General features: G+C 38.4%; 1 protein-coding gene across 4 annotated transcripts in view; it reads left to right on the top strand.

Moving 5' to 3' along the window:
• Nucleotides 1-13,489, top strand: part of SLC35F3 (solute carrier family 35 member F3) — a 138,944-nt gene that overhangs the window by 107,514 nt on the left and 17,941 nt on the right. For all 4 annotated transcript variants that reach the window (XM_060753838.2, XM_067465169.1, XM_060753837.2 and 1 more), the window contains one exon: nucleotides 11,645-11,864. In XM_060753838.2, coding sequence (XP_060609821.1) covers nucleotides 11,645-11,864 — 220 coding nt within the window. The remainder of the gene's footprint in view (nucleotides 1-11,644; nucleotides 11,865-13,489) is intronic.

The following is a 13,489-nucleotide window of genomic DNA, read 5'->3' as shown; positions in this document are numbered from 1 at the left end:
TTTTATTTGGGGACAGCCATGGCCTCTGAACAATTACCAAAGAATTTTCAAAACTAATTTAAACTCTTTAAATAAAACATCTTTCTCCTTATGAGCTGCATTACCATGATATATTAACATCATTTTATGGAAGTATTTTTCTTGGTATCTTGAAAGTGACCAATACATTAATTGACTATATGACTTCTGGATGTGATCATGTGGCTATGTTAATAAATTCCTTAATTTAGGATTATTTGGCTACTTACAACTTTGAATCGAACTTGGATGTGGCCATATTATTGTTAATAATGTTTTTAATTGCCCATCTATATTTAATGTTTTAATCGATGTTTTAATTGTGTTTTATTGCTATGTTGTGTGATGGCATCAAATTATTGCCGGTGTAAGCCCCCCTGAGTCCCCCCCTCGGGGGTTGAGAAGGACGGGATATAAATGTTGAAAATAAATAATAAATAAATACTTGCTTATTTTAGCTTGCATCAGGTTGGGAGGAGACTGACCTAAGTTTTGAGTATAAAATAGCATAAATAACAATCTTATAATAATAACAATCTAACAAAATTCAGAAGAGACGGCAGAGAGGAGGCATGATGGCCATGTATAAATATGTGAGGGGAAGTCATAGGGAGGAGGGAGCAAGCTTGTTTTCTGCTGTCCTGGAGACTAGGACGCGGAACAATGGCTTCAAACTACAAGAAAGGAGATTCCACATGAACATTAGGATGAACTTCCCGACTGTGGGAGCTGTTCAGCAGTGGAACTCTCTGCCCCGGAGTGTGGAGGAGGCTCCTTTTTTGGATGCTCTTAAACAGAGGCTGAATGGCCATCTGTCAGGGGTGCTTTGAATGCGATTTTCCTGCTTCTTGGCAGGAAGTTGGACTGGATGGCTCACGGGGTCTCTTCCAACTCTATTATTCTATTCTATTCTATTCTATTCTACAGATACTGGCTCCCCCCGCAACCCCTGGCCCAGATTTCATTGTGTGTTTAAATAAGTGTAAACCTGCAGTAAACTCTCTAAACCCAATTATTCTGACACTGGGGGATTATGCCTTTCTACTTGAAAAGACCATCCTGCCTAACAGCATTGTAATTGTAGTGAAGTAAATCTCTGGCTTATGAAAGGGTGCCTTGTTCTTCATGCAAGCTAATTAATAAAGCTTTGTAAGCCTTTATTTAATTCTGATTTTAAAAGTATCTTCTTTAATAGATTAGACATGATACCAATCTCTACAGTGTGTGTTTTGTTCTAAAAAATTTAAGTAAGACAGACCATAGCTCTAACGGCCACCACAACTAGTATAAACACTTGGACTGGATGAATGGTTCTATGTATTTCTTAAGGCTAAATAAATAAATACTGTACCGCTATGCTCACATGATAGACGGATTCAATTTCAAACAGAATTAAGAAAAATTGAAAAATAATTTCGAGGCCTTGAGAGTCACAAAAACAGCCCTGGTATTTGGACTTAACCTGCTGCTGTACTTTCCCACCACTGCTAGAAAGTGTATTGTATTAGTCTGAACACAACAAGAGCAAGGAAGTTGTTTCTACAAAACTGAGGACTTCTTGTAGCATAAGAATCTTTGCACTAGAACCCAGTTCAACAGAGTATTCTATAGTTGTGATAAAAATCTTGTGGACGTAACTGTCTTTATGACTCTGAAAAGGGTATTATTTTACCAATTCTCTGGGGGTTCAAGCAGAATGTTTCCTTGTTGCTCTTATTAAAAGTAATTGTGTACTTTCCAAAACCTAGAGCTGTGTACTTTCCTAAACCTAGAGAATTATGTAAAGGAGGTCACTTTACAATGAGGGTTGCAAAGACCATGTTGAATCCAATTGTGTAGTTGTGGATCTGTAATTAACAATTAGAGTCGCAACCATTCCCTGATTATCTGTCCCTGAAGAAGATAGGATTAATTGCGCGAACTCGTGCTACTCAGCCATTAGTGTGAAGTGCTGACATAAAAATTCTGAGATGTGGGATAATAGACATAAACAATCTTTAATCCAGTGGATAAGAGTCTTGAAAAATAAATAATTGAATGCTCTTGAGATAAAAGTACATGTTTCAAAGGTAGATGATGGACTTTGGCATACAAGAATTCTATTTCTGGCTTGTTGTGTTTTTAGAGCTAGCCAGTATTTTCAAATTATTAATCAAGTTAATTTGGTAATAATTTTTAACTCATAGATTTTTTTTGTGGCCTTGATTTTGTCTTCCAGTTGTTTTTTCTCTTTCCATTTTATCTTATTTTCAGCCAATGGGTGTTTTCGGAGAAGTTGAAAGGCATCCTCTATCTCTGATCTCATTTTTTTCTAGTGTGGATTTTCCTTTTCTATTGATCCCTATTTCCAATGAAATATATATTCCCCTTATCTATTTGCCAAGATTTTTGAACTAGAACTCTCAATTGTCACCCATTGATACTAATTCAGATGGGATACACTTTTTAAAAATATTATTGATTCTACTACTTCATCCTATTTATTTGAATTTTTTCAAACAAAAATATTAAATTTGTACCTGCATTAATTTTATGCCTTGTAAAACAGCCAAGCAAACTGAAGCAATATTCACCCGCAGCATCAGTACTGGCATCATCAGACATCCATTGTGACTCATGTCCCAGAAGCTTTCCTTGGCATTTCAACTCTTCTGCTTAATACAAAAGATTGTAACATTTGTCTTCATGGTGACTTCACCTTTGGCGCAGTGACATTTGGGAAACAGTTTCTTGCGCTGGCCTCTTGCAAATATTATATACATTGTAGCCAGTGACTGTATCTGTTAATTAAAAAGGTGCAAATGACTTGCCTTAGTCAGTAGATTTGGCTTCAGATGATACCATTAAAGGTCTATGGGTTACTATATCAGAAAGTGTTAATTGATCTAAAAGTTCAAGCATTAAAGACTCTTGTTCCTTCCTTAGTGCTTCACTGGCTTGCTTCAGGCTTCTCATCTATTCTGTGACATTGGAACAACTGGGGGCATATCTACATGGCATGTTTAAACTCGATTGGGTCAGAATCAGCCTGATGGTGTCCACATGATGCACAAGCCCTTCTTGCCCTCAGCATGGGACAAGTACGCTTAATACAGTTTTGCCCCATATTCGCCAAAGTCATGGAGTGCACTGGAGCTTCTCCATACTTCAGGATCCTGTAAACAGTTTAACTAGTTCTGCATCAGAAGAGCTCCAAAGAGCTCCTAGCCATCCCTTGGCACCATTACTTCTCTTTGCAAGGATACTTGCCCCTCCTTTTCCTCCTCCCTCTCAGAGTGGGCTGAGCTTTCTTGCAAATGTCAGTAATGGCATCTAGGCTTGGCCAGGAGATTCTTGGAGCTCTATGGCTGCAGCAATGATGGTGACTGGACCACCAAGGTAAGGGAGGCCATTCAGAAGGCCTGGGTTCAGTCCTGTTCAGCACTCAGGACTCAATCCCACCACTTCAGTAGGATGAAGGGGGACAGTGAAGCTATTCCAGGAATGGGTGCTGAGTACTACAGTCCACACGATCCTCCAGGGTTTCCTGCCCATGTAGATGTGCCTTGGGTCAATGGCAGTCAACGACACCATGATGTTTTTATCTGCTTTGTCCCACTATAATTTAGAACAGGTAATCTCCCAAATGCTGCCAATTTAATAATGGATATGTACAAGAATCTTAAGCCTTCCTAGAAGCAAACTTTCAACACTGCCAGGAAAAATATGTGTGTGTGTGTGTGTGTATGTCAGAGAGAAAGAGAGCACATGATTTAGGGAAATCATAGAATGATAGAGTTGAAAAATACCCCATGGGCCATCCAGTCCAACCCCCTGCCTTGCACTCCCAACAGATAGTGCCACTTGAAAGTCTCCAAAGAAGGAGCTTCTATCATACTCCAAAGCAGATAGTTCCACTGTTGAACAACTCGTGCTCTTAAGAAGTTCTTCCTAATGTTCAGGTGGAATCTCCTTTCCTATAATTTGAACCCACTGCTCCAAGTCCTAGTCTCTAGGGCAACAGAAAGCAAACCTGCTCCCTCTTAGTTATGACATCTTTTAAAATATTTAAACATGACAGTCATGTCTTCTCTCAACCTTCTCTTCTGCAGGCCAAACATACTCAGTTCCCTCGGCTGTTCCTCATAGGGCATAGTTTCCTGACCTTTATCATTTCAGTTGTTCTCCTCTAGATACATTCCAACTTGACAACTGAATTGTGGTGCCCTAGAGTAACTCAAGTATTTATTATAGCTATAAGATTTACTATTAACAAAACCATACAAATCTCAAATCAGTCTCAGGCAGTCCATTGTAAAATGGTAATCAAATGAATATTCTTAAAAAAACAACTTTTGAGTAAAGTTTTCATTTCAAAGCAGTGTAACCTTGAAACTAACGTTATTTGCAGAACAAAAGAGTGCAATGGGTTGTTGTAGGTTTTTTCGGGCTATATGGCCATGGTCTAGAGGCCTCTAGACCATGGCCACGTAGCCCGAAAAAACCTACAACAACCCAGTGATTCCGGCCATGAAAGCTTTCGACAATACAAAAGAATGCAATGTTGGGGAGATGGGTAGAATTCGAGGGAGATGCCCCTTTTATCATTGCCTGCCTAATTTCTCTGAACAAACTGATAGGAACCATACATTGTGACTTTCTGACACTTAAATTATCAGTATCAATAACATCAGCAATCTCACATTGTTTTCGCTTGTCTGGAAAGGATGAAAAAAATTGTGGTAGACTAACTCTCAAATACGGTCTTCAAGAGTTCAACAAGTTTTGGCCTCTTTCACTTTCAACCATAGGAACATTAATGTTTGTGTTTTCTGTCTCCTAATTCCTTGGTGTTGTGTATTTTAGATTATGTTAATAGATTTTTGTCAACCACTCTGGAAGCCTTTTTTTTTTTTTTTTGCATAAAGATGAGGTTAAAATGTTTCAGATAAATAAGACAATCCTTAAAATGCTAGAAGAAGAACCTGCTAATAACAAATGAGGTTGAGTTACATAAAATCTGGTGATGTCACAGTCTGCCCATCTGCTGCTATGTGTGGGTTTCTTACACCGACAACTGAAAGAAGTATTTATAGTAATAGATTATCTTATAAAATGAAGTATGACAGTCACCACTGTCCAAATCACCACTGATATACTGTGACTTTTCAACTCATGAGAATTGCAGTTTTAAGCAAACTCACTTGAAAATAAATGGGACTTTGATGTCAATTTTTAAAATTGTTCACTTAAGAAAAATAAATTAGATTAACTAATATATTACATGCGTTCTTTAAATTTTGTCTGGTAACATCATTTATAATAGAAAACACTAAGACTACATTCAATGGTAGATTCTCTTCAGCAACTATGCTAGTATTGTGGTAAGGAGGTGGGCTGGGATTTCTCAGTTTAGAGGAACAAATTAGCCAGAAATTGGGCTGTTCTATAATTTCTGACTTGGCTTTCACAGTAGTTTGTGATACAATGAAGTTATTTGAAATTGCAGTCACCAGCATGGGTGCTAATACAGCCCCGGCATGACAAGTGGACTCCGTTGACTTTGACCTTCTCTGACATTTGGCTATATAAGCCTGTCATGACCTGGAGAACTTTGAGTATGGTTTGGCTCTTTAGAAGTACAAACTGGGAAATTAATGAATTTGGTTCCCACTGTGTATGTGGGGGTTCTTTTACAAGGCATAAATATATACAAGCATGCACACATCCACATAAAAGAAAGCCAAGATTGCTGACTCAAAATTGCTAGCAGCAATCACATCACTATTAGGAATGTAACAGGAGGGTAATTTGACACATCAGTGAAAATAAAATACATTTTTGTTTTTGTTGTTTGCTGTCAAGTGCCCACTGATGTATGACAACCCTATGAATGAGAGCCTTGGAAGACCCTAGATTATCAACTGCCCTGCCCAGGTCTGGCAAACTCAGGACTGTGGCTTCCTTGATTGAAACAATCCACCTTCTTCCTCATTATTGATGTATGCCTTCAAGTTGCTTTTGCCTTACAGTGCCCATAAGGCATCTATCATGGGTTTTCTTTACAGGGTTTATTCAGAAGGGCTCTACCTTTGTTTACTTCTCAGGCAGAGACAGTGTTATTTGCCCAAGGTCACCTAGTAGGCTTCAATGCCTGAATGGGGGTTCAAGTTCTCATCTTATGTAATTCTACATCCCATGTTGTATATATTATGCATATAAATCAAACAGGGTGATAGAATACCACATTGTCTGATTCCCACTGCCAGTTAGAAACCACTCTCCATATCATATCTTGACAGTGCAACTTATATTTTTCCAAGACAGGACACACAAATGTTGTGGCATGCCTATTTCTTTTAGAGCTATCTATAGTTTCAATAATCTATACAGCAAAGCCTTATCTATCTATCTATCATCTATCTATCTATCATCTATCTATCTGTCTTTCTGTCTATCTATCTGTCTATCTATGAATATAATAAAAATGAAAATATGTTTGTATGTATCTATGTATGTGCCTATTGATGTTTCCATGATGGCTGCCATATCCAGAGAGCCCTATGAACCCCACTGACGATGAACCTGGACCAAACTTGGCAAACAGACCCACCGTGATCAACAGAAAATACCGGAGGTTTCTCCTTTTGGGGGGGGGGGGAGGTTGGGGGATGTGTTGATGGACTCAGGATTATGGAAGTTGCAGTTCACCCACATCAGTCACATCTGGCACAGAATCCTGTGAACTCCACTTACTGTGGATCTGGACCAAACCTGGTACACAAACGCAACATGACCAACTGTAACTACTGGCAGAATTTGGGAGGATTGATTCAGGATGTTGGGAGTTGAGTCTATATGGAGCATATCCAGTGTGTTGGCCATTGTTTTGTTTTAGAATTTGGATAGGCCTTGTCTGTATAACTTGAAACTGCTTTATTGGTATGCCATCTGTTCCTGATACTTTATTTCTTCAAAGTGCTTTGAAAGGAGATTCCACTTTATGGAATTGAGATTCTTCCTTGAAGTGAATGTGTTATCCTTTCATCTGTGTTATATAATTATTCAGTGTGTTGCTTCTGTGTTTTTGTATTGATCATCTAGTGTGTTGCCTGATTTTCTCTGAAGTCTTATTGATGTTTCTCAGTGAGACTTTGCATTATTTCCCTTGATTTCCTACATCTTATTTCAGAATTAATGACATCTCATTTCTTATTTCTTAAGTAAAAACACTGTTTAGTTATCAGACTAAAATGTCCCATTCATGTCCACTTTGGCTTGCGTAGCCCAAGTATTGCAATATTTATATGTTCCATTTCTTACTTTACAATATCTAGCTTTATCTAATTCATGTTTCTTGCATTCCCTCTTCCTACTAGAAATGTTGTACATCTTCAGCCTTTTTCTTCATCTCTGTGCATAGTAGCTGAAAATCCTTATGACTTGAGATAAGTTGTATCATTAGATACGATTCTACATATTCTTGCCATCAGTAGCTGGTTGAATGCTTCCTGACCCACGAGCCTCATCTTTTGGGATGCATCAAAAGGATTATAGTGCCTAGATCAAGGGAACTCATCTGCTTTGGTCAGATCTCAGCTGGAATAACACTGTGTCGTTCTGGGCATCACAATTCGAGAGGGATATTGACAAGCTCGAATGTGTCAAGAGGAGGGCAACTAAAATTATCAAAGATATGAAGATTATGTCTTATGAGGAGTGTCTTAAAGAGCTGTGTATGTTTAGCCTGCAGAAGTGAAGGTTGAGGAGAGACTTACGTTTTTTGCTGCCCTGGAAACTCAGACTTGGAGCACTGGCTTCAAATTACAAGACAGGAGATTGCACTTGAACATTAGAAAGAACTTCCTGACTGTAAGAGCTGTTCAGCAGTGGAACTCTCTGGCTTTGAATGTGCTGGAAGCTCCTTCCTTCGAGGCTTTTAAACAGAGGCTGGAAGGTCATCTGTCATCTGTTACTACTTCTACCCTATAATACTTACCATTGTAGATTACTTAAATTATTCTCCTTGCAGCTTCCTAAGATCCAATTTTGCCTTCCTTTCAAAATATACAAAAACCAGCCTCCATTTGTTTACAAACTATTATTTTTACTTCAAGGTGCACTGGACAGCTTGGTGATTTATGTATATTCTAATAACCTTTCTCTCCAATCTCTCTTTGATAGCTCTCTTTCACCCTCCCAGGATTTTGTTATTATCAATCTAGCTGGGACTATTTAGAGAGGAAGGGAGTAAGTCAGGGGGATAAAGAAATTTGCTAGTTCAGCTTTGGAGCAACTAGATTAAGCATGATTTTTTCTAAAGGGATGTCAGTCTTCACAAGAAGAATGATTGGTCAGCTGTTTACTTGAGTATAGGTCTGGAAATGGTTCTTTTTAAAACTATAACTCCCAGAGTCCCCTAGGCAACATAGCCATCAGCAAATGCTGGAGAGAGGATTCTGGGAGTTATAATAAAAAAGTAATGTGCCAAGCTTTGACTTCAATGCTCTGTTGTTTGATTGGGACTGCTGGTGTGCCTTATTACTCTGATGTTGGCATCTTGCCTACACTGCAGTATTTTTTTCAGGACTGTTTGAACAAGGAAGCCTTTGCCATTTTCTGTTCTTTCCCCCATTGGTTTTCTTTGACATCTTTCTATTGACTGCCTTGTAAAGTCACTGACATTCTGGAGTCACTGATTTTTATTTTATTTTGTTTTACTCTTCAGATACAAATCATCATTTTCTCTTTTCTCCAGCATTAGCAAGGTACTGCATCTTACAAAAGGGTATGTGCTTATAGTAAAAAAAAAAAAACTCAAATGACTGTGTAATGTGAAAAGATTCTGGGGTAGAGAAGCTCCTGTTATGTTGGAAGCAGTTTCTTGCACATTTGTACATGTACATTTGGTACCAGTTTGCAAAGTCTAAATGGTTTCATACATTTTACCAAAGAGGTTGTTTTGAGTACAGGAATAAATATGTCTCTTGATACCATAAAGCACATCATCACAGATGTTATCTGACATGTGTTTTGCAATATGAGCACCTTGGGATGTCTTCTTCATGCAAGAAATTAAGCAGCTATAAATGCAAGATACTGTATAAAAGAAATGTTTCTGCCATTCTTTTGAACCCATTTCAATGAAGTAATCTTTGTGCGATTTCGGACATTAATATTAGTCTGATACCAGCCAGCATGCTTCTATTCTTGCTTTCTTCATCCATTACCAAATGAGAATGGATCTAAAACCTTCTTTGAAAATTTCTAAGCAAAACCGATGGTCTTCAAAAAAAAGTTCATGCTGTATTTCATAAAAAGGGAAATCAGCCTGTTTAGCAAGCTTTGCAAATGCTGATTTGTTACCAGTAAATGTTTGGTTTTTGTACATCTGATGTCTTGGGAACCATTTAGATCTGGTTTTCTGAAAGTATTGTTGAGATCTGCGGGTGGTATGGGAGGGGAAGAAATCGAAATGCCATGGAATAATAAACATTGTGTCTGTTTTTAGGTAACACATTTTATTTGCCATTTTAAGTAACACATTTTGTAAGATGCAATGTCTTGGTCTTTCAGGTCCCACAACACATTTAAAGAACTACTTACCCTCTTGGATTTTCTGAAATATATTGATTTTTAACCATCTGTCCATTCTTAAATGTAATACTTTAATGCCAAAATGACTTGTTATTTTAAAAGGCTGAATCGATTTCTAAAGTACTCAGAAATTTGAATGAGCTTTGCATCTTTCTTTTAAAAAGAGTTCCCACTCACTCCCAAAACACATCCTGTAATCATAGTGCTGCTTTGTGTTTTCTTAGTTTTGGATTGGCTGAGTAGGTATCCTATAGGTTCAATCATTTAAAAATTAAAATATTTATTCTATAGGACAATTTATCTGAAATTTGGGAAGGTAAATTCTATCATAAGAGGCCTCCCTCCATCCCATCCCGTCCCAAATTTCATTCAGTTTTGAGGAACACAGAAGTGCTCGTATTCTTGCCCCCCCCCCCCCCAGTGGTATTGAAAGGTTGTCACAGAACAGGCAGTCTCCAAATGAGTATGAACCAACATTATCTGTTTTACAAATCCAGAATAATATTTGTTTATTTATCATATCATAAGCGAACCAAGGGTACAGTTGTAATGTTTTTGAAAAACACAAAGTTTAAAAAACTTGGCATTATACTAAATGTCCTTTGTCCAGTAGCTGGCCACTTGGAGTGCCTCTGGTGTTGCTATAAGAAGGTCCTCCATTGTGCATGTGGCAGGGCTCAGACTGCATTGTAACAGGTGGTCTGTGGTTCGCTCTTCTCCACACTCACATATTGTGGACTCTACTTTGTGACCCCATTTCTTAAGGTTGGCTCTGCATCTCATGGTGCCAGAGTGCAGTCTGTTCAGCACTTTCCAAATCGACCAGTCTTCTGTGTGCCCAGGAGGGAGTCTCTCTTTCAGGTCCAGGTTGTATCCTGCCACTTTTGGACTCTCGCTTGCTGAGATGTTCCTGTGAATATCTCTGTAGATCTTAGAAAACTATTTCTTGTTTTAAGGCATTGGCATGCTGGTTGATATCTGAACAGAGGATGGGCCGGAGCCCAGAGATGTCACTGCCTTGGTCCTTTCAATATTGGCTGCTACTTCCCGGCAGATGTCAGGTGGTGCAATACCAGCTAAACAGTATAATTTCACCAATGGTGTAGGACGTAGACATCCTGTGATAATGGAGCATGAAGTCATCCAGAATAATTTAATTGGACAATAAATTTAGAATAGATGCTTCTAATGAAAGAAGTCTGTTTGTCACAGGAGGATATTTAAAAAATCAAGCTATTAATGGATTTTTTAAATAAATAGGCAAATGATAAGAGGAATCCATGTGTTGATAACTTTGGGGTATACCTTTGTTTTCTCCTAGGGACACTCACTATATCATTTAAAGCAAATTATGCATAATGATATTTCCAACTAACGCAGCCATAAACTCAGTGTTAAGATATTCTCAGATAATTGTAGAATATAATTTCCTTTAGTGAGCTGCTGCCTAAGTATTATCTAATGTGTACTTTTGTGACATGTTCATTTCTATACACTTAACAAAATTTGGCTTGTATCGCCAAGATTCTAAGCAACAATAACCAGGACATTCGAAAAGAGGATATTTCATAAATCTGGCACTTATTCAGTTCAGTGACAATGATGTAATTTTTTCTTCAGCATCTGAACTGTTTGTTCCTGCATTCTTGAAACCTCATCTCACCTATTAGCTGTTGTTGCATTTACAGAACAAAGCAGAACTAAGTGAAGTCCACGTGAATTACTTCTTCCAGATACTTTGCAATGTATTTCTAATATGTTTACTATGAAGCTGGTACTTTATTGGGGTTTTGAAGGAATTGGAAGAGATTTGGTAGCTTTATTAGATTGCTACAATGTTTTATTTTTCAGTACTGGCTCTAGTGCTGCAATCTTACAAATTAACATAATATTACTTTTTAGATGTGTAAAGCAATACCGATTACATTTTGGTTAGGTTCCACATTGGAGTTGCTGTTTAGATGATAATAAATGTGATTATCTTTCAGGACTCTTTTATTATTATGATTCCTACAGTGTCTAACATCCTTTTTTTTTCTTTTTGGTTTAGGGAATGTTGCCGTTTTTTTGGAGACAATGGCTTGACATTGAAGGCATTTTTTACCAAGGCAGCACCATTCGGTGTACTTTGGATACTCACAAACTACCTGTACTTACATGCAATAAAAAAAATAAACACTACGGATGTCTCCGTGTTGTTCTGCTGCAACAAAGCTTTCGTGTTCTTGCTTTCATGGATTGTTCTCAGGGACAGATTCATGGGAGTGAGGGTAAGTGATTCGCTATCTCTTTAGATCAACCAGTGTCACTATTCCCCATCTCATATTTCAGTATTTTCAACTCCATCTCTATAGAAAGGTATTGTTATAATACACAGCATTTAAGTTTAAGTGGTATTTTCTGTGTCATTTCTAAGGAATATGAAGGCTTGTTTCCAAATTAATATATTTCCTAATATTGTCATTGAGGCTTACCATTAAAAAAAGATGGGAATCTGTTTAGCATCAGGGGGTCAATGTTTGCCAACACTGCAGTAAACTGCACCTGCTTCTGATTGCAGCAAAACATATCTTGGATTTTTTTCCAGCCTTCATTCAGTCTGATGTTGGGTCAAGAAACAATGAAATAAATGGGTATTTGGAATTGTAGAGGCAGGGGCGGCTCAACCCATTACGCGAAGTAAGCATTTGCAGTATAGTTGATTTTGCCCAGGGGTACTTTTGAGGCGCTCTTGGGAGAAAAATAGACCTTGACATATGCAAGTTGTAGTTACTGGGATGTATAGTTCACCTACAATCAAAGAGCATTCTGAACTCCACCAATGATGGAATACCAAATATGGCACACAGAACTCCCACAACGAACAGAAAATATATATCAGTGATTGGTTGAGAAGGGGGGCTCCAAAATACTGTTTGCTTACTGTTGAAAATTACCTAGGACCACCTCTGTGTAGAGGTATGTAGAGATAAAGGCTAGAAGTGGTAGGTTTGTGATGTGATTTTGGGGTGTGAAAGTTTCTCTAAAATAATACCAAAAGTGGGGAGCTTTTTGGGAGGCAGGAGGGGCTTCTGTAGCCATGTAGGGGAAGTCTCTGAGCCACATTTTGGCTCTCATGCCCCATTTTCCTCCATCCCTGTAGACATTGTTACAATTTCTTTATTCTAAAAATTAATTAATGTAAGTGTCTATTTTCAGAGTGATATTATGTGATACTGATCCAAATCGGTGGGATATCTCCTGGAGAAACTGTTTTGTATCAATAGAATAGGGATAGGAAGCCATTTCCAGTCCCAAATGCAGCCTCCAGTCCTAAGTGCATCCTCCAAGTCCCTGCTCTGAAGACCTGGGAATCCTCAAGAATTAGTTGCTGAGGTTTGTAGGGAAGAGATCAGGAGAAGAAATATTTCTGACTACTGTGATCTTGGGAGTGCATTACTGTACGGTGAGGGTCAGGAAAGCTTATTGCAAACAGTTCCAGCACAACTTACCTGTCCAAACGTATTGCCCCCTATGAACCATCTTGGAGGTTAAGATTGTCCAGGGAGGCCCTACACTTGATCCCACCCCCACCCCACCCCTTACAGACGTAACTGGTGGGGATGAGAGACAGGGCCTTCTCGGTGGTGGCCCCTCAGCTATGGAACTCCCTCCCAGGGAAATTAGATCAGCTCCCTCCCTACTGACCTTCAGGAAGAAAGTAAAGACATGGTGGTGGGACAATGATTCCCAGTACAACAATGATCTCTGAGTGCAATAATTAATATTGTAAATGACAATCGGAATGGCTCCGGGAATATGTTTTTGGACTGTGTGATTTTAAGTAATTGTTTTGAGTGATATGTTTTAATTATGTGATTTTAAAGTATATGTTGTGCCTTTGTTGTGAGCCACC

This window comes from Anolis sagrei, chromosome 1 (genome assembly GCF_037176765.1).
Source record: "Anolis sagrei isolate rAnoSag1 chromosome 1, rAnoSag1.mat, whole genome shotgun sequence".
NCBI classification, from domain to species: Eukaryota; Metazoa; Chordata; class Lepidosauria; order Squamata; family Dactyloidae; genus Anolis; species Anolis sagrei.
This window is presented reverse-complemented; position numbering and strand designations above follow the sequence as displayed.